Consider the following 21287-nt stretch of genomic DNA (forward strand, 5'->3'; position numbering starts at 1 on the left):
AATCTAGCTCCTCAAGTAACAAAAACGTGCAACAACTGCGGAGGATAGCACCATTGGTAATTCCTCACAGGGAGCTGGCAGTGCGCACGACACCTCCCCAAAACGCGAAGCTCCTCCAATGGGAGCCTTCTTGGTTGGAGTCACATGGTGCTACTGTAATGAATATTTTCTATACTATATGATATCAGTGTGTGTGTGTGTGTGTGTGTTGTGCATGTGTGTGTGTGTGTGCGCGCGCGCATGCGTGCGTGCATGCATGTTAGTATGCCTTCTGGTTAGAAAGGGACACCGGTCTAGCTGTAGGCATTCTAAGGAGAATTCCAGAAGCAGGGGTGTGGCTATAGAGAGATAGCAATGACTCTCCTAGGTCAAGAGCACCCTTTGTGTGGGATTCGATGTCTTCCCTAGGTTATCTCACTGGTATAATTCTGCCACCAGTGCTGGGACTCAGCGGCAGCAACTAAGGTATCATGGCACAAAGGTTTAAGGGGAAGGTTGGTGCTTGCTCGGTTCTCCGATTCTCGAGTCAAGTGGCTCTTCTGTTTGAGGCCCTGATTGCTTCGCTCCTAAATCCCCACCTGCCGGCCACAGCGCTGTCAGTCAGGTCGGTTTCACTGACAACCAGGAAGCAGAGCTTATGCAGGCGGGGTGTAGCCCTTCACTTACATCCGTTGGCTTTCAAGTGCTTAGCTGGATGAACTCCAAGGTGGAGGACCCCAAAGCTGGGGTCCTGAGTGGCTGAGCGGTGGTGTTTGGGTCCGTGCCTGTCCATCCTCTCAGATGTCTTTGCCTTCCCATGCAGGTGTCCAAGGCAGCTGCAGACTTGATGGCCTACTGTGAGGCACATGCCAAGGAAGATCCCCTGCTGACCCCAGTCCCGGCCTCAGAAAATCCCTTTCGGGAGAAGAAGTTCTTCTGCGCCATCCTTTAAGTCTCTGAGAGGAGGCTGAAGATGGTCGGGGCTCCCGGGACATTGATGTAGAGTTCCTAGCAGAGTGGGCGCCTTTCTCGTCCGCAGCATTTAAAGAGAGGAAGGAGAACCATCCTGGACACTCCGGGCTGTGCATGTTTAAAGAACTGTCCCCTCATGAGAATGAAAGCTTGATTCCATGTCCTAACTTTAGAGATCTGACCCTGCAGACCGGCCTGGAGGAGGGGAGTGTATAAAAAAAACGAGATTGGTGTCACTTCTTTTCTGCTACCCCCCCACCCCCCAGGACCTTACATTTCTGCTTCATATTTATAAACAAACAAAATAAACATTAAAGCTGGTGTCCTGAGCTGAGATATGGCTGACATCCTGGGAATGAGAATTGTCCTTCAAGTACCCTCTGATAAGATGTCGCCCTGTGTAGCCACAGTCCAGTTTAATGGCTTCCACGTTTATAGTCTTTTGTGCCTTTTTCTTTTCCTTCCCTTTCTCTTTCTCTACCCCTCTCTGTTAGAGGACTGGGGGGATTAGGCTGGGTTTGTGTGTTAGACTCACCTCCAAGGAGGAGATGTTTAGAAAGATGTTTCCCCATGGGATTTCTTCATGAGAATAACGATAAGAAAACAAAGAAATCATACCACACACACGCACATGCACGCACGCACACACACCACAATGCCGGCTCTCTGTGTGTCCCCTTACCACTATTCTCAATATTTGTATATGATAGTTTCGATTCTGCGAGTAAAAGTAAATCATGTGTTGTGACCGGTGCTTTCATATCCGTGGTAGTTTTTGAGTGACACTGCATGAACATGTCCCTACATCGCATCCATTCAGAAGTTTCATTGTTTAGCTGGAAAACTAATAAGAGAAGTGAGAGAAAAAGAGGCCAGGGAGTGGGGGGAAATCCTCTGTACTTTGATAATCGAATCACTTCAACGCCTTAGCCATGCCTGAAATACCTCCTAGTGACCTGTGGTGTTAAGTACCCGGACCCACGGCATTCGGGCTCACCCGGGATCCAGGGCAGCTGGGTTACTCCTGCACTGGAGACCAGGCAGGTGTCCATGGTGGCTTGGGAAGGCACTGTCAGAATATAACATCAGCCCGTTCCCGCTTCCAGGAACCGTGGAAAGCATGTGCAAAGGAACGCTTTCCATGTTCATAGATAGCTAGGCAACCACAGCCCTCTATAGTTCAAGCATCAGAAGAAGTAAGCCCATGGCTCCAAGGGAGGCGGCCAGCCTTGGGATGCTTGTTGTTTAAGAAACAAAGTCCCCGAATTGTGCTCTGAGCAGACCTTGTGGCTGACTCTTCTTCCGGCTGACGTGGCCCCAGTTTTTCACTTCCCCAAGATTTCAAAGCATTCACTGCTTTCTTCTCCACCCTGTTTCTCAGAGCCTCTCTGCCTTACTTATAGCTCCCTCTGGCTAGTGCTCTCTTCCCACAATAAGGCACCGGGAGCGAGTATTTTTCATTACAGTTAAACCCTCCGTCAGTAGCAGAAGGCCTCGGCTGCCTTCAGACTTTCTGTCACCTACGCGGTCAAGGAGAGCCTCTTACACGTACGTCTTTTTGTTTTCAAATCCTAAAAAACCACTAAACCCAAGTAAAATTTATTTCCTCCTCTTGCCATTCTCTTCCCATTTTAAAAGTTGGTAGTACTTCTGAAGGGAAGAGACTTCCTATGGCAAGGACACATTTTCAAAATAGATTTGGTAAGATATTTTTCCTAACTCTTATGGGTTTTCAGCTAAAGGAGTGAACTATGCCCATTTAAAGTTTCTGCCGGGGGTGGGAGAGACGAGGGTACAGGACTGATTATCAATGAGCAAATGCAATTCTGTAACCTGAAACTTCTGTTCCGGAGGGTCTAGGGGGGTTGTTAGAGTTGGTGGGATGCTCATGAAGATTTAATGGTCAAAACAAACAGACAAAAACAAAACAAAACAAAACAAAAACCAAACCACTGTCAGCTTACAGATAATGCAATTAATAACACTGTAGAATCCGGTAAAAGAATCACATTCAAAGTGAGCAGAGACATGAACCTGTGTTCACATGTCAACATCCGTGACTGGGGCACTCTGTGCTGGTTGTGGGGTACACTAGGAGGATTCCAGACTTCTGTGCAAATTTAGATCTCTGAAGCAGTTAAAAGGGGAACCTAATCTTTAGAGTGCCCCTTGTACAGGTCTAGCAATTAAACATTCAGGAGTTGCAAATTACTTGTGAGCATGCCCACAGGATAAAAGGGCAGGAAGCTCTGTCCTCTTCCACACAGAAGTTTCAGGAAAATATAGTCTTTTTTACAATTTCATATCCTTCGGTATGGAGCTATGGCTGGAATCAGTTTTGACTCATTGATGCTTGTGTTAATTAAAGGGGAAAAAGGGTTTGTTTACTTGGATTGGCTCCAAAGAGCTTAATTCTTTCGGGATGTCAACCACCATTGTCACCAGCATAATTTTATCGTGGGTTAACTAATAGGAAACTTCAGTTTAACCATTTAAGACCCTCATTTCTCTATACCAGGAAAATAATTAAAATCTGCCCTAGAATTAATAAATAATAAATATCATACTTATAATGCAATGTCTATTAAGATACCTGAACCATTTTATTATCAACTCCAATTTAAAATGTTTTCAAGTTTGAAAGTAAGTGTGATGTAAGTCAAATCATCAGATTTAAGAAGAAGGACAAGTATCATACTTTTCCCCACATGCTTGTACTCACATGAGTTTTGAGAAAATCAAGCTGGTGACCTTTAGCAGATTTTTTTTAATGCTTTTTTCCCCCTTGGTGTTTGCTTCTAGCCAATCCTGAAAATGATGAATTATTATGTGTCTATTGTGTCTCACAGGCCAACAATTGTACCACGGTTCAGATCGCCACACTTTTCCTGTATAAGATCTGTAGAATGTGTCTTTGAAGAGGAGAAAACAGAAAAAATGGGGGTGGGTTATCTTATGTTTTGATGGGGTTTTTGCTTTTGGGGGTTTCTTGGTTGGCTGGACTTCGTTTTGTTTTGTTTTTGTTTTTGTTTTTGTTTTTTTCAAGACGGGGTCTCACTATGTGGCTGTGGCTGTCTGGAACTTGTTCTGTAGACCAGGCTGGCCTCGAATTCAAAGATTCCCCCTGCCTCTGACTCTTGAGTGCTTGGGAATAAAGGCGTGAGCTGCCACGCCCAGCTTAAAAACCTCGGAAGCAGGGAAACCTGAATGTGATGTGCACACCTTTATCCCACATGAACTGTGTGTTTGTTTTAATAAACGGAATTTTCAGATTCATTTCCTATGGGGTCACTTTCATTGCAAGGACCTGTGGGCCACCTCCCACATCAGTACTGATTTGAGAGGGGCCTGGAAATACAGAATGACAGGGAAACAGAGAAAAGGATTCTCTTGAGGAGTCAGCTCATAGCAGATTTAAAGAAGAGGAAAAATGCATCTTATCTGGAGCTCTGTGTAAATCTCCCCTCCCTTAGTCACTGTGCCTTATATACAGCCCTTGTGAAGAAACAAGCACTGGAGGGAATATCTTCAGAGTTCTGCAGGCTAGAGCAGAGAGAGAGAGAGAGAGAGAGAGAGAGAGAGAGAGAGAGAGAGAGAGAGAGAGAGAAATTAGCTGTATAGAGATTTTAACTTGCTATAGCTACACGATAGTGCCGCCCACTCAGAGTGTATTATTCTGTCTGGTTTTATAACTTACTAGAGAAGTCAGGCCCTTTGCATTCTAGATCCAGAAGCTCCTTGAAGGCCTCAGTCAATAAAGGCACCCCCCTCAGTACTAGAGTCGAACCTATGGCTGCATAAACGCTGGAAAAGCTCATTGAGCTAGAAGCTCAGCTCTGTCTTCTGCTTTGAAAACACTTGAACGGGATCTCGCCGTATTGCTCAGACTGGCCCTGAGCTCACTCTACATCCCAGGCAGTGCTCACACTTGTAATCCTCCTGTCTCAACACCACCTCCCCCAGTAAGTGAAGTTAAATGTTAAAGTTAAAGTTTAGACTCTGCTGAAAGGCCTCCTGACTGTCCATCAGATGGCACCAAGAGTAGGTTTTCCTAGTGAAGAAGGAGGCGCTGGCTCCCTTAGGACTTTCGTCAGCATCGTCGGCTTCTCTAACCCATGGGTGGAGGAGCCACGCAGCGGAGTTCGTACCTTACTGATCCCAAGTCCATCACTGTTTCTCAGAATCACCTGCGATGCATGTTCAAAGGAAAGATCCTGCCCCTCCCCACCACACACATAAACTCGTATTCTCTGATGTTGACCTAACAACATGCATTCCCTTGCATGCCGCCTGTTGTCTGACTATTGGACCCTCTCTAGCGCTGTTTGCTTCTCCTGCTGCTAAAGAAAGGCACCGATTGCATAGGAGTAAACACAGAAAGGCAGGTGAGGAGCCAGCCAGCCCCTGGCCTGAGCCCCTGTCAGGAGGATGTGGGTGGGCTTTGGCTCTGTTCCTGGTTCATTTGGGCCCCCTGGGAGGACCTTCTCCAGCTTTCCTTCTTTAATAAGCCAGTCACATTTTAGTCAGCGCTCGCAGTGACAGAGGGAATTAGAGCTGGGTCAGCTCCAATCCACAAATTGCAAATAATTTGCCAAGGGAAATCCCTTTCCCTCTGGTTCTGCCCCAAATCTACATTCTCTTCTATTTAGAATCAGGAGAGTTGATTTCGATGAAGGGACCCTTGGGTTCCCGGCCCTTCCTCGGGGAGAACTCCCAGCGGAGCTGGGAAACTGCATCCCTGCCCTAAGTCACAGGTTGATGGTATCTGGTGACCTCAGGCACATGTGGCACTCACTCTCAGCCCACTGAGTGAGCTGAAGAGTTAGAACAAGGCTCCAGGTCCCCATGCGATCTCAGCCCAAACCCATGAACACGCCTTGCTATGAAACTGAGGGAAGACCACTGAATTCATGTGTCTTACTGAGTGGCCGAACAGAGCCCAGTATGGTGGCCCACGCCTTTAGTCCCAGCACTCAGAAGGCAGAGGCGGGTGGAGCTAGGAGTTTGAGGCCCACCTGGTGTATCGAAGTGAGCTCTAGTACAGCAAAGGCTCATAGAGAAACCTCGTCTCGAAATCAAAAAAAAAAAAAAAGTGGCCAAATGAAAGAAAACGGACAAGCAGGTGTCATGGAGGACACAATGGGGAAGGAGGCCACTACTTGCCAGCAACCCTAGAAGACCCAAACACTAGGCAGCCCAATTTCAGCTCCCGGTACACGTTCCTCGCTAGCCACACACACTCCCTGGCTCAAACCCTTAGTGGCTTGTGCCCAAATTTCTACCGCACGCACTGCTACGTTCACTCTCACATCCTCCCACTCTCGGCAACGGCACCCAGGTGGTCTAGAATCGAGCTCCTTCAATTGCAGGTGGCAGGATCGTCACAACTGCCTAAGAAGAGCCCAGAAACAGGTCCACCGTACACCCAGCTGGCTTCCTGTGCTCAGTCGTGTCCTACGTGTGCCCTGTTCTCCTCTGCGTTTCCCTGTGCAGCATGTGGACGCTATCAGCTCTAACCAGGCCAGCAATTACAGGGAAAAGGCCGTGACAGTCCCAGGAAAAGTGCCTGGCAAACGTCTCTGGTCTCACAAGCTAGGTATAGACTGGAGACATTATGGTCACATGGGCAGAACAGGCGTCCCAAGGAAACTGAACTCCTTGCCAGACTGACTGACATGGCCCGGCTTAGAATCCCATGATGCTCTGCTTTACAGTACTCCAGCCACGTACATCCTCCTTCAAGGCTCGAGAGCTCCTGGCCCTACCTTGCCAATCTTCCTGATTCACCAGGGTTCTCTTCCCTTTTACTGCCCTGTGACTCTTTTTTTTTTTTTCTTTTCTTTTTTTTGGAGCTGGGTACCGAACCCAGGGCCTTGCGCTTGCTAGGCAAGCGCTCTACCACCGAGCTAAATCCCCAACCCCCCCTGTGACTCTTTGCTTCCTCAATCTCTTTAATTTTGAGCTAATCCCCTCAGGATTATCATGGCCGCCTTTGACTTCACCCTTTACCTCCAAACAAATGGTATTTTGCAGTATTTGAGGTGCTGTGTCAGAGTGGACAGAATGGAGTTTGTGGGTTAACAGAGAAAATAAAAGTCAATTGCGGGTTCCCAAGAACACAGGAAGCTGGAAGGACAGCAGAGGCGGGTTCTGGACCAGAGGGGGTGATGTTGACGTTAATAGCCTACCACATGAGAATCTTGTCTCTCTGGGAAACTATAACCATCTCGGGAGTCAGGGATACCCTTTATAGAAACCTCCCTTTACTCCTCCAGCCTTACGGCCACTGAAAATGAAGTTCTCCACACAGAACAATGGTCCAAAGCTGAATGGAGGTCTTGCCCTTCTCTCCTGACCAATCTGAGTGAGATCCATGCTCCTGTGCCATGGGCTGGGCATCTATCAATCCTTTATTTCAGCGATGATACTTAAAGGCTTGTAGACTTCTGCAGGGTCAGTGACCAGAGACAGCTTAGGCCTGAGGGAGGGGACTCCTTCTCCGATTAAGATCACTGAGATCACTGGCTGATCGCCCTCTATTCTGCCCGTGCGTGACTATTCAAAGCTAGCTGTAGATTTCAGTAATATTAATGTTCAGCTCCTCACATAAGCCGATCACATGTTAAGTGTCCAGTAGCCACACTCAGCCAGCAGTTACCATAGTGAATGAAACAGATCCGGAATATTTCTGTCACAGCAGAGAGTCCTGTCATATGCTATTCTGTAGCAATGGTAGCTTGCTTTCCAACCCCAGACAACTGGGCATATTTTATCCTTGTATTCAAAATTTGACAATGTAACTAAAAAAAAATAAGAAGAGAAAGTTAATATTCATTTATGGGCAGAAACTATTTAGAAAACAATCTTCATCTGTATTGAGCATGCCATGATTTTTCTCCCTTGTCCCTAGTCCCTAAATAATACAGTATAGTGACTCCTTACCTAGCATTAACATGAGGTATTATAGGTGTCCCCCCCCAACGGACAGCTATCCAGCAACAATCCATAATTGGCCTACTTGGTCAGAGGTCACAGCAAGCCTTATAGGCTGCAGATTCTGTCCTTCCTGGAAACCTCTAGCCCATGTTAGCCCTCTAACCTGCCTGCCACTTAGCGAGGTACAACGATAATAATCAATGACAAGAGCACTAGCGGCGACAGTAAAGCAAGCACGCACTAAGCACTTAACTGGACATGAGGCGCGAGGCCCCGCGCTTTGTACATGGTAAGCCAATCAGTCCCCACAACAATTCAGAGAGCATCATGTGTCTCCTGAAGCAGATACCTTTCCTGCCTCCTAACACATGCATGACCCACTTCTGACTTCAGAAGCAGCTGCAGCGGGATGCTCTCAGCAGGCTACGCTTTCCCAGAGGAAACTGGTGCCCTCCCTGTCCCCTCTACCCCTCCTCTCTCTCCCTCCCTCTCGAGGCAGCTCTCAGCCAATGAGGGAGGCAAGTCTGGGGCAATGTCTGATGCTCCACCCTCCAGAGGGATCATTCTGGATGCAGTTTCTACAGCTGGCCTGAGAGTTCCTAACTGGCTTGCCCCAGTCATCTCCAACGGAAACCAGCTCAATAGCTCACTTCAGCGACTCCTGCTCCTTCAACCTGCCTCCTTTTCTCATTTAATTTTAATTTATTACTATTTTAATTATGTATATATGTATTATGTTTATGTATATATGCTATATACATATATACATAAATACATACATATATACATACATGCACACATATACATGCATGTATGCATACATACATATATACATGCATGCATACATATATACATGCATGTATGCATACATATATACATGCATGTATGCATACATATATACATACATGCACACATATACATGCACGTATGCATAAATACATCTATACAAACATGCATACATATACATGCACGTATGCATACATACATATATACATACATGCATACATATATACATATATGTAGAGGCCCTGCCCCAAAGGGTGTTGGATACTCTGGAGCTGGAGTCACAAACAGTTGTGTCTAACGTAAGTGCTGAAAACCGAACCTGCATTCTCTGTCGGAAGATAGTGTCTCATGGCTGAGAGCATCCCTCCAGCCCCATACCTCCCTTCCTCTTCCTACATGTTTCCTGCTGTGGTCATTCTTAGCACATCCACCCACCAAGCTCCCTGCAATCAACCCACTGACTCAGGCCTTGACCTAGCAAGAACCCAAACAAATTCATCCTGTTTTTGTAGATAAAGAATGTGAGGTTTCAAAAGATTGGCATTCTCCCAATTAGCAGACCAGTGATGGATGCCTATGTAGACCCGTCCTGATTTCAAAGACTTTGTTCTTAATTTCTACCCTAGAGTGTAAATTAGGTTTTAAGGGAAGTTCTGGCTGTGCTGTTCTAAGATACACAATCTGTGAACATCAAACCTCTTGATTACCTCTCTGGCATGAAGACTTCAGCGTTGTAAGTCAACATTTAAACCCCCTCTTCACTGAGTTGACGTGGTGCCTAGACAGTGTCGGCAGAAGCTGTCAGGTTTACCTGGCACAGAGAATATTTCTTGGTCTCATGGAGCCTGTGTCAGGAGAATCAATATTGATTACATCAGGGATGGTTCAAGGTGTGATTATTTCTTTAAGACTTTCAGAAGGGGAGAAAGAATTCTTCCTTTTCCAACTGCTGTTCTAACAGATGCTGTGTCAACTAAGCCCAGCAACTGTCAGTGGGTCAGAAGCAGAGACATACCACTGGCAATGGAGGTTTCTGGGACTTTTTTTGCCTCCAGCCATGATTGGAACAAAGTTTTGGAAGAAAAGCAAGACTAGAATTTTACCCATATAGCTGTAATCCTCATCGGAACCTCAGAGAAAGCTAAGACAAGGGGTGTTCATTTCTACCCCAATCTCCATCCCTTTTCGGTCCAAATGCCAAGAACACGTGAAAGCCCACGCAAACTTGGATCTGAAGCACAGCACAGATCAACAGATGCTGCTGCGCATGCATGCATTCCTCCGCATGCGCACATACAAGGAAAAGCTGTCCCAGAAAGCTTGCGAAAGCAAACCGGCATTCTCAGATGGAGACTAGCACAGTGCACCGGCACATCCACCACCGAAATGCCACTGGCCCCATCTGTAGGAGGTTCGAGTTTATTTTATAATGTCAGTTCTCACAGAGTGCTCCAGGAGCTCTATCGGGTCCCAGAGGCCCCTCTGGGGGATCTCCAAGGTAGAGGATGAATTAGTAATAGTCCTTGAGTGTTACTTTTCCTTTCATCACCTCACAGAGTGAGAAGTTTGAGAAGCTACAGGGTAATGAGGTCCATCTTCTTAGCATAGCTTTGTCCTGGAAAGTGTAATCTTTTATATTAAAAAATTGCTAACATGAAATGGTTTGCTGTTGTTATTTTCAATGAATTAACGCAACGCAATTTATGTTCATTTACTGTATGTATGTTTTTAAGTCTCACCTTATAGCCTGCTATGTAGCTAAGACCGACTTCGCGTTCATGGCTATTATCTGCTCACTTCAGCTAAGGGTTAGCATTACAGGTGTGAGTCATCCTGCCTGGTAAACACAAATATTTCAAAATATATTGGTTTAGTCTCTAATTTGGTGAGTGGTGATAGATAGATACAATTCACATAAACCAAAGTCCTAATCACTGGCGGTCAGGAATTTTTTTTTTCTTTTCTTTTTTTCGGAGCTGAGAACCGAACCCAGGGCCTTGCGCTTTCTAGGCAAGCGCTCTACCACTGAGCTAAATCCCCAACCCCACGGTCAGGAATTTTTAAACATGAAAGAAACATGAAAGTCGAGGAGAGCTGATTGCTATTCGGGGAATGCTGTCTCATCTGGCTCTCTTTTGTGGATGGAAATTTAAGCATCATTCAAAGTACTTGAACTGTTCGGAGGAAGAGTCACAAGCAGATATAAGTAGAAAGAGAAGATTTAAAAAAAAAAACAAGCTAGAATGTGGTGGTTTGAATAGGTATGGCCACCTTAGACTGGTGTGTTTTAAGGCATGGTCCACAAGGAGTGGTATGTTTGGGAGTCATGGCCTTGTTGGAGTGGGTGTGGCCTTGTTGGAGTGGGTGTGGCCTTGTTGGAGTGGGTGTGTCCCTGTTGGATGAAGTGTGTCCCTATGAAGGTGGGCTTTGAGGTCTCCTATGCTCAAGCTATGCCCAGTCTGGAACAGGCTTCTGCATCCTGCAGATCAAGATGCAGAACTCTCAACTCCTCTAGCACCATATCTTCCTATCGGATGCTGCCATGATTCCTGCTGTGATGATAATGGACTAAACCTCTGACTCTGTAAGCCAGCCTCAGTTCAGTGTTTTCCTTTATAGGATGGTGTTGCTTCACACCAATAAAACCGTAAGACAGAAGTTGGTACCAGGAACTAGGGTATTGCCATGACGGGCCTGGCCAGGCTTTTGTTTTGAAGGAATGTGAATTTTGGGATTTTGGATTTGGAAAGGAGCAGAAGCATGGAAGAAAGCTGTCCTGAGGGTGATTTGAACTGCGGGGACCTGGCTCAAGAAGTTTCAGGGGTGAAGAATTTTAGTTTGTTGCCCAGAGATCATTCTTGTCATATTTTGGCTGGAGATGTAATTGAATGGGGGGGCCGTGTTCCAGCCCCAGCAAGTAGCAGAACTTGGCAGCTTCGGCCACGTGGTTCTTGCTTGAAAGTCAAGGATAGAAGAAAGGGGTTGTGGAATCTCCTTCTGAAACTAAGGACAGTCACCAAGGCCAGGCATGCATGGTTATCCCTGTGTGGGGTCCCTCTGTATGGAGTGAGGCTGTGAAGGTGAAACCTGGATGGCTTTGGAGACCCCAAGAGATGAGAGATGCCAGAGCCATGGGATACTTAACAAGGAAAGCTGCTAACAGGGGGGTGGAACCAGAAAAGAGAGAGAGGTGTGTAGTCAACAAAGCTGAAAAGAGTCGGAGATCTAAAGAGCACTTTGACATCAGCCAAGGAGATAAAAGAGTTTGGAGTTTGCCAGCCGATGTTTTACTCTTGCCTTGCTCCAGTGTTTCTTCACTATGCTCCTTTCCCTACCTCTGGAATGTGCCATTCTATGTTGGAAGGCTGTGATCTGTCTCTATTTTGACTTTATAGGGGACTACATTTAAGAGATTGCATGGATCCCAGAAGAGACTTTGAACTTTGGACCTTTAAACATTGTTGAGACTGTGATAGACTATGGGGACTTTTGAAGTTGGACTAAATGCATTTTGCATTATGTTATGACTTCAAACTCCATAGACTCATGTGTTTGAATGCTTGGCGATAGGGAGTGGCACCATTAGGAGGTATGGCCTTCTTGGAGTAGTTGTCACCTTGTTGGAGAAAATATGTCACTGTGGAGGAAGGCCTTGAGGTCTTCTATAGTCAAGCTATGCCCATCGTGACACACAGTCCCCTTCTGTGTCCCGTGGGTCAAGATGGCGACCTCTCAGCTCCACTAGCACCTCCTGGATGCTGCCATGTGTCCCACTCAGATGATAATAGACTCATTATGATTACCTGGAACTGTAAGCCAGTCCCAACGAAATGTTCCCCTCTATAGGCGTTTTCATGGTCATGGTGTCTCTCCAAAGCAATAAAACCCAAACTAAGACACAGGATCTCACTGTGTAGCTCTGGCTGCCCTGAACTCACAGAGATCCCTGTGCCTCTGCCTCCTGAGTGCTGCTGGGATTAAAGGCAACGCACCATTATGCCCAGCTAAAAGAGAAGATGATTAAAGGAGAAAGAGGGAAACGGACTGTCTCCTAAGATGCCGTTAAAGGCTTTCTAGGAAAAACATTTCTGATTTCGAGTTCATAATCAAGCAGGAAATTAAGGGCTAATTTTCCATGCCAAAAAAAAAAAATCATGACTGACATAAAAGTGTTGAAAGAACACATATCAAAGATTTTATTTAACTCATTATTAATAAGCGAATCAATCAGATATTATAATGAGTTCAAAATGGAAGTCCGAAGGCCAAGACATTCATGGGTTTGGAATACTGATAAATCTGCAAAGGGATGCAAACCTGGCTTTGTTCAGAAAGAGGAAACAATCAGCCGAGCTTCTTTGGGGGCAGAATTCAGTTGTACAGTTAGAGCAAGAGCCGTTTCACCTCGTCATCAGTGGCCTACATCAGAGGCTGGCGAATAGCTTAAAGGCAAGGACAAAGCTCCCACAGTCAGAACTAGGCAATCCGGAAGCCATGCATGTACAACCCATGGCCCCGTGGGCCTCATGCCCTCAAGGAGAGTGATGACTAAGGCTCAACACAAAATGACAAGCTCGCTTAAAGCACTGTAAGGATTTTTATGATTTACCTGTTTGCAAGCAAACTGCATAGTTATGTGTGATGTTTATAGTTGACAATGGGGCTGTCGCCATCAAAGGTTAGGCACTCCTACCTGGACTGTTTTGAATTAAAACCTAGGATTTCCCCTCCAGTTATAAACCAGAGAGAAGGAGGGAGGGAGGGAGGGAGGGAAGGAGAGAGAGACAGAGATTTGAGAGAGACAGAGACAGAGAGACAGAGACAGAGAGACAGAGACAGAGAGACAGAGAGAGACAGACAGGCAGAGTGAGAGAAAGGGAGAGAGAGAGAGAGAGAGAGAGAGAGAGAGAGAGAGAGAGAGAGAGCCGGTACTTGGTATACTCTCTATCTTAAGAGCTTCTGGTTTTGTTCTAATCCACAGCTCCTCTCCTGGTTCTCATACATGGGCATTTCTTGGGGGTATCCCTCCATCTCCTGATACTAAAATTTAGCATGAATTAAGTGCCTAATTGAAGACTTTAATATGAAATACCCCAACAGACTCATGGTTGAACAGTTGGTCCCTATTAAGTGACAGCACTTTGGAAAACTGGAAAACCGGTGGAGCGGGGAAGTCTGTCTTTGAAGGCTATACCTGTTTCTATCTAGACTGGCTTTCTGCTTCCTGCCCACCAAGAAGCAAGAAACTGCTGGAACGTGCTTCCTCTAGCTGGCCGCAGAACCAACATAGCATACTATGGGCTCCATTTTCTGCAGCCATGAGCAGAAATAGGTCCTTCCTGCTTTCCATGGTTTCTGTCAGGTACTTAGAGTGAAAGTTTCTAATGTACCTATACTATGCTTTGAGTTCTTGACAGCCTCCATAAAGCCTCATAGGAGTGTCTTCCCTTGCAGTGTGAGAAATGAGCTAGGGATGTTGAGTCACTCGCATAAAACCTCCATCAGTAAGGCTTGGTTTGGGTTCAAATCCCAGTGCCTCAAACAGTATCTTCTCTTCCTCCCTTAGTTCTGCACCAGGACACCAGAGGGCCTGTCACACCAGAAGCACATCCTACAGTCGCTATTCATGCCAGGGTAGCAGTTATCTCTGCCTTCTCTGAGAATCACAGTTCTATTAATCCCGACCTGGGTCCCAGTTTTCATTTACTCAAACTCTATACATGAGTGTTTTGCCTGCACATACGAGTGTGAATCATGTGTATGCAGTGTTTGCAGACGCCAGAAGCGTGTGTCAGATCTCCTTGGAACTGGAGTTACAAAGGGTTGTGTGTTGCCACACGGGTACTGGGAGCTGAACCCTAGCTCTTCTGAAGGAGCAATGAGTCATCTCTCCCGCTCCTCAGCTCTAGTTTCTTACAGCTATCTCTGCTCAGCCATACACAGTGGTACCTTAAAGAGATTTTTTTTCTTTTTGATCCTTTGTTTTGTTCTTTGAGACAGGATCTCTCTACACAGCCCTAACTGTCCTGGAACTCACTATGTAGACAGGCTGGCCTCCAACTCACAAAGATCCATCTGCCTCTCTTTCTAGAGTACTCAAAGAAATGTGGGGGTTTTTTTGTTTGTTTATTTGATTTTTATTTGTTTGTTAAATTTATTGTTGTTGTTGTTTTGGGGGTATCGTTTGTTTGTTTGTTTGTTTGCTTGTTTGTTTTTGAGGTGCCTATCTCTCCATGGGCCCAGGAAGAGAATATTTATACAGGTATGCTTGAAGAGAAACACAGACCTTACAGATGAAGTTCGGAGGTTGGGCTAAGTGTTGGCTTAGGCCAGGAGTTTACAAACCAAAGCCATATCCAAGTTCACCTGGTGTTTGTAGTATACAAGCTAAGAATGCTTTTACTTTAATGACTAAAAATTATCAAAAGAACAGGGCAATGGTGGTACATGCCTTTATGCCAGTGCCCAAGGGGCCATAGGTACTCAGATCTCTGAGTTCGAGGACAGCCTGGTCTACAGAGTGAGCTCTAGGCCACCCAGGGCTACACAGAGAAAGCCTGTGTGCAATAATAACATAGATAGATAGATAGATAGATAGATAGATAGATAGATAGATAGATAGATAGATAGAATTAAAAATATGTATTAAAGAGAAGTTTTGACATATGGAAATTACTTGGCATTCAAATTTCAGTTTCTGTGTTTTCCTTAGAATACAGCTTCACCCATTGACACCACGTTCTTGCTACCTGTCTTCAAGTTGCAAGAAAGCTAAAAGCTAGAGAACAGCAGCTTCTTCACAACTCCCAGCCAACAGTGTCTTTCTACTTGGGAATAATTTTTCAGGAAGCCTAGATCACTCTGAAGAGCCTAAACATTGCACGTCCTAAATCCCACAGATTTTTGAATTATGTAAGGGGAACGAGGTGGGGAACCCTAAGCTTGAATAGCGTTTTGGGAAGGTTCTCCATTGTGCTTCCTGCACTTGGCACCTCCGTCGATTTGTGGCTGTCCTGGTTTGTGTCCCGTGGAAGTCTGCTTGAATTTACCATTAATTACAATAATTAAAGTCACGGAGTCTCCTCGGTGGGAATTTTCCAGCTCCTAGACAGAAATGTTTTCTTACAAGCTCCCTCTACTGGCCAGTTCTCAGAAGTACATTTTCTTTTCTTCTTTTCTTTTCTTCTTTTCTTTTCTTTTCTTTTTTCTTTTCTTTCCTTTTCTCCTTTCCTTTCTCCTTTCCTTTCTCCTTTCCTTTCTCCTTTCCTTTCTCCTTTCCTTTCTCCTTTCCTTTCTCCTTTCCTTTCTCCTTTCCTTTCTCCTTTCCTTTCTCCTTTCCTTTCTCCTTTCCTTTCTCCTTTCCTTCTTTCCTTTCCTTTCCTTTCCTTCCCTTCCCTTCCCTTCCCCTCCCTCCCTTCCCTTCCCCTCCCTCCCTCCCTCCCTCCCTTCCTTCCTTTTCCTCTCTCTCTCTCTCTCTCTCTCATTTACTATCTTTAATCTTTTTTTGTACAGTCCAATCATTATCCCCCTCCCGGTCCACCTTCCAACAGTTCCTCATCCCATTCCTTCATTCCTCTATCCCTACCCCCACCCCCGTCCTCATGTCCAAAAAAAAATGTCCCCACCCCTCCACCCCACCTAACCCCCTCATCCTCCACCCCTCACCCCACAACCCCCTCACCCCCACCTCAGCCCATCCTGCCAGCCTCCTCACTCCCTGGGGCCTCAAGTCTCTCGATGGTTAGGTGCATCTTCTCTCACTGAGGCCAGCTCAGGCAGTCCTCTGCTATACATGTGTCAGGGGCCTTGGACCAGCTCCTGTAGGCTGCCTGGTTGGCGGCTCAGTATCTGAGAGAGCTCAGGTGTCCAGGTTAATGGAGACTGCTGGTCTTCCTATGGGGTCACCCTCCTCCTCAGCTTCTTCCAGCCTGTCCCTAACTCCACCACAGGGGTCCCGAAGGACAATTAACCGCAGAGAGAGCAGGAGGAATCCAAAGGTATGGATCTATAGAAAAAAATTACTTGGGGTATCAACTTTTTCAGTGCAGGGACGTCAACATCTAAAGATATACAGCAGTTTTATTTAAATGTTTTTTCAGAAACGTCACACAGGAGCGTCATCTCTAACTCCGTCCCTTTCTTGGCTCTCGCTTACAAAAATTGTTCCTTCATTCAAGATAATAGTCATCCAAACTCTTGCTAAAATGCAAACTTTCTCTCAGGATCTGTAAGGCCATTGCAAGGTGGGGGCAGGGAGGACCTATAAAAATCCAAGTGAAAAATTCAGCTTAAAGCTTGTAACAAAAAAGGTTAATAATTAAAAATCTACGCATAGGTAGTCATAATTTGCTATTGCACATTTATATGTAACTTTGAAGTCAATTCTGGTCATCTTTTTAAACTAAGGAGACAGCAACAGACCCCCAAGATATTTTGGATTAGGATCAATTTTTATATGATGATTTTTTCCCGAAAATTTTAAATAAAAAAAATATATGTTTAACAAGTAAAATATATTAATAAACAAGGTTCATAAGTCGCTAAGTTCTGTGTACTCAGATTAATGGTAACTGAAATTAAGACGTATGTCCAGCCTCTTTGTCTTTGCTCACTTCGTTAAGCTTTTACTATCTGGGTAAACTGAGTCACACAAGAAAGTATAATAGTCTGTAATGGTGTACTATAAAGGAATAAAAACAAACGGGGGTTGGGCATTTAGCTCAGTGGTAGAGCGCTTGCCTAGCAAGCTCAAGGCCCTGGGTTTGGTTCCCGGCTCCGAAAAAGAAAACAAACAAACAAACAAACAAACAAGAAACAAGGTTTCCAATCTCTCTATAAGTTACATTATAGTTTTTAAATTTTCCAGTCTCTCTATGGGCTACATTTACGACATGTTTCATTTTGATACTAAGAGACCTTCCATTCAAAATATTATAATTTCTGAGGCTAAAACTTAACATGGATAAAGCTGTAAAATCCTAATCTTGTTAAAGCTGCTAACTTCTTATAAACTATTAAGGATGATCAGGATACGGAAGTTAATATTCAGTCATCTTATAAATGATCACATTCTTTAATGTACTCAAAATTATGCTTGTAATCATGCTAAGTACAATTATAATTCATTCTCAGGAACGAGCTTTGATTTAGCCTTCCGGGTTATACCTAAAGCAAGTAAAAATAAAGTATGTTTAGCTCATATATACTTAATAAATACTGGTTGTCAAACTTCATATAGATCTACTGGATACTGCATTTTAAATGTTTAATGAAAAAAAGCTTACTGAACCCCAGCTCCTAGCAGTGACCCTGAAGACTCCAAAGAAGGGAGCGCAATGGCTCCACCAGGATTATGGTAACACTAACCACTGTGTGAAACTGCCTCAAATGCCTTATTGGCCACCAGGACCCAGCAGGACACTGGAAAGTTGATCACCCCCGCTTTGCCTAGGCAAGGTGAGGTCATCTCCCAAGTCCCTTCTCCACTAGAAAGCCTCTCAGATCTTCCGGGCCTGGCAGACAAAGACTGCTGCTGTCCTGGGACCTCTGTCCCCCAATGGAGCACCACTGGAACCTGGAGGGAGGGGAGGTGACTTTCTAGGTAATGGACAAGTCTCTGCCATTTTAACTGATACGAGGGCCTTTTGGATTAGACTTCCCGCCATAATTTCTTCTTCTCAGACCTCCAATGGCATGGCTGAGATCTTTCGGTTTAACAGCAGCAGGTAACCAGCTCCTTCCCCCAGGGCTGCAGTCACCATAGTTTATTTCCTGCGTAGACATCAGGCCTTGCTGTTTCTGGAGCTGCCAGATGTCCTGCTGAGAACGGCTGGCAGGTTTGTCATGCTAAAGGGCTTCATGTTAAAGGATAAACAGGTTTCAGATGTAACTTTTCACTGTTCCTTTATTTAAAAAGAACTTGCCTTGCAATGACTGTTCTCTGTAACAGCTCTTTGTGTCCCGGATAAATGACGAAATAATAAAGGTTAAAAGTCTATACATGTTCTGAGGGGGGTAAGGAAGTGTTTTGAGGAGTATGCTCTGAGGATATGGACACTTAAGTAAGTTCCTGAGGGTCTAAGAAAATGACTTAAAGTATGTAAATGCAAATTGTAAAGGTCCAAGAAAAGGGTTCAAGGTACATGAGAAATAGAAAATTGTCGCGCGCCCAACATCTCGCCAGTAAGAACGACGCGAGGCAACAGGATTCTTCTGCGATCAAGCCTTTACTGTACAGCTCTCTTGAACAGGGACAGGGGACCACGAGCCTTATATACACAACAGTATGCTAATAATCTCTCAGGGATTGGTGGGGCACGGATCATCCCACTATCACCCCACTACTTGTCCTCCAGGGATTGGCGGAGAATGAATCACCTCACTAAGCATGGTACCGCCCCTCATTAGCATATTAACGGCCAACTGACACCGGTGCAAAAACCTGCACATGTGCAGTACCGTTGTTCACCACTGGAGGGCGCCCTACAGAAAATATTTCCGATTTCTTTCTCCCTTCTATGCTATTGTTTTACTAAGACTTCAGAAGCTCAGAGTTTTAACATGGGGCGGGGGTGTGGAGTTCTGGTAGGCTGGTAGAGCACTGACTCCTTACTATTCAGTCACGAACTCAAGATTTTAATTTTCCTTAGGTTGTCTTCTAAATGTAGACTTTTTTTTCTTTTTTTTTTCGGAGCTGGGGACCAAACCCAGGGCCTTGCGCTTGCTAGGCAAGTGCTCTACCACTGAGCCAAATCCCCAACCCCCTAAATGTAGATTTAAGGGTGCTTCTCATTGGGCTAAAACATCTCTGTACACTCTCTATATATATCTACCTCTCTGGAAAACGGGGAAAAAATGTTCATGGTTTTAACCCAAAGCTGTAGCTTTTGCTATGACTCAAAGGTGTGAGTCTACTCTGGCTGTCTTACAGAGCCTGTTAGCTGATTTTCCTACAATGTGGATTTTAGTACAGATTACAAACAGCGGTAATGCTAATATATCTAAGACATATCTCATTGTAAACTAAAAAAATATCGTGTAAGCTTCAGGGAATCGTGGGAGTCATAAGACTCAGCTCCACTTCTCATGGGTCAAATGGGCCCCGGATTAGTATAACTTAAGTTTCCCCACCCGCCTATCCCAGCGATAGGATCTCTCTGTCTCTTTCCCCTGGTCTCAGGACTCCTCCACTCCCACAACTACTGGGATAATGGACCTAAAAATTCCAAATGTAGATAGAATTTTTGCTTAAGTCTCTAATCATTAACTTCTATTCCTAGTCTATATAATTGTTCTAGTGGATTTGCAGTCGACTAATGACTCAAACGGCTCCAAACATACCAGCTTCAGGTGGTCCTCCAAAACTAGCAAGCCCTAGACGTGAAGTAAGCTAGAGGCTCTGACAAAATCTCCTACCATCGTGAGCTCCAGCTTTGGTCCGGCACTCCAGACCTGTTCCAAAGCTACCCATACTTCATCAGCCTCAGATGGTCCATCCAAACCTAGACAGCAAACCAGATGTACCCTGCCCTACTCCAGGCCTTTGTCCATTCCAGCCTTTCTGGGCCTGGCCATGACGACCTAGTTTGGCTAAGAAGCAGCTACAGAGAAGACTATAACATCCTTTATCATTAACGAAAGCCTGGAATGTAGGTCCAAAGAAAACCAGTTCCCACTACCAAAGGAGACATTTTCCTATCACTGTCAAAAGAAACAGATGGCTGTCTGTTTCATCTAACTCAGGAATACAGAGCCTGAAATATCTAATGTGCCCGGGAACTCTCTTACTTGCTTCTTGGTTTGGGGGACATGGATTCCTTCCGGGTGGTACTGACAGTTCTCCTACCTTGAGTGACCTTGTGCTAGATAGTTTGGCGGAGTGAGCCTCCTTCTTGGAGATGAAATGTCTGGGGCCGTTGGAGCAAGTTCGTTATGACTTTCAAACATACGGCAGTGTTCGCCTCCTGTCAATAAAATATAATCTACATACTGGAGCAGAGTCGAACTGCACTGGGACACCCGAAATCCTGTTAAGTCTTTTTGTTATGCCTCCCCCAAAGAGTGTAGGGGAATTTTGAACTCTTCGGGTAGTTGGTCCATGTTGGCTGGCTAGTCTCATTATACCTTGGATCTCATTGGATAGTCTCATTATACCTTGGATCTCATTGGACAGGCTCATTATACATTGGATCTCATTGGATAGTCTCATTATACATTGGATCTCATTGGATAGGCTCGTTATACATTGGATCTCATTGGATAGGCTCATTATACATTGGATCTGATCTTTCAAAGGCAAACAAGGGCTAGCTAACTGTTACCAAAGAAATAGAGAGGTAAGCATTCTTAAAGCCCAGCCTGTATAGATCTGGTGATCTGCTAAGATTTGGAGCTGTAAGAGGCTGGTTTCTGTCCATTTATTTGCTTCCTTGAGATCCTGAACTGGGTGATAACCTGAGGTCCCTGGTTTATGCACAGGCAGGAAAGGCGGAGTCCCAGCTAACTGCCATGGGGTAAGAGAGTTACCTTCACACAGCCTCTTGAGATGTAGAGCTTTTTGGTTCCAGAGGTATCGCCAGACCCCCATTGATGTGGCTGTAGGAAGGGACTCACCA

The 21287-nt window shown here is 45.2% G+C and overlaps 1 protein-coding gene and 1 long non-coding RNA gene across 10 annotated transcripts in view; one reads left to right on the forward strand and one right to left on the reverse strand.

Moving 5' to 3' along the window:
* Gng2 (G protein subunit gamma 2) overlaps positions 1 to 4227 on the forward strand; it is a 100828-nt gene extending 96601 nt beyond the window's left edge. For all 6 annotated transcript variants that reach the window (XM_087586637.1, XM_087586639.1, XM_087586638.1 and 3 more), the window contains one exon: positions 803 to 4227. In XM_087586637.1, the coding sequence (XP_087442763.1) occupies positions 803 to 931 (129 nt within the window). In that variant the 3' untranslated portion in view covers positions 932 to 4227. The remainder of the gene's footprint in view (positions 1 to 802) is intronic.
* A 2572-nt stretch (positions 4228 to 6799) lies between these two features.
* On the reverse strand, positions 6800 to 20779 carry LOC102554918 (uncharacterized). 4 transcript variants are annotated; one of them, XR_015638617.1, is made up of 4 exons: positions 20519 to 20779; positions 10413 to 10510; positions 9381 to 9518; positions 6800 to 7751 (listed from the first exon to the last, which is right to left on the reverse strand). It is a non-coding gene; the product is annotated as an uncharacterized LOC102554918 (long non-coding RNA). The 4 variants fall into 4 exon arrangements; XR_015638619.1 differs by lacking the exon at positions 20519 to 20779 and adding an exon at positions 18597 to 18917; XR_015638620.1 differs by lacking the exon at positions 10413 to 10510 and having other exon boundaries at positions 7186 to 7751; positions 20519 to 20760.
* Positions 20780 to 21287: the final 508 nt, after the last annotated feature.

This window comes from Rattus norvegicus, chromosome 15 (assembly GCF_021556685.1).
Source record: "Rattus norvegicus strain SHRSP/BbbUtx chromosome 15, alternate assembly SHRSP_T2T, whole genome shotgun sequence".
Classification (NCBI taxonomy): domain Eukaryota; kingdom Metazoa; phylum Chordata; class Mammalia; order Rodentia; family Muridae; genus Rattus; species Rattus norvegicus.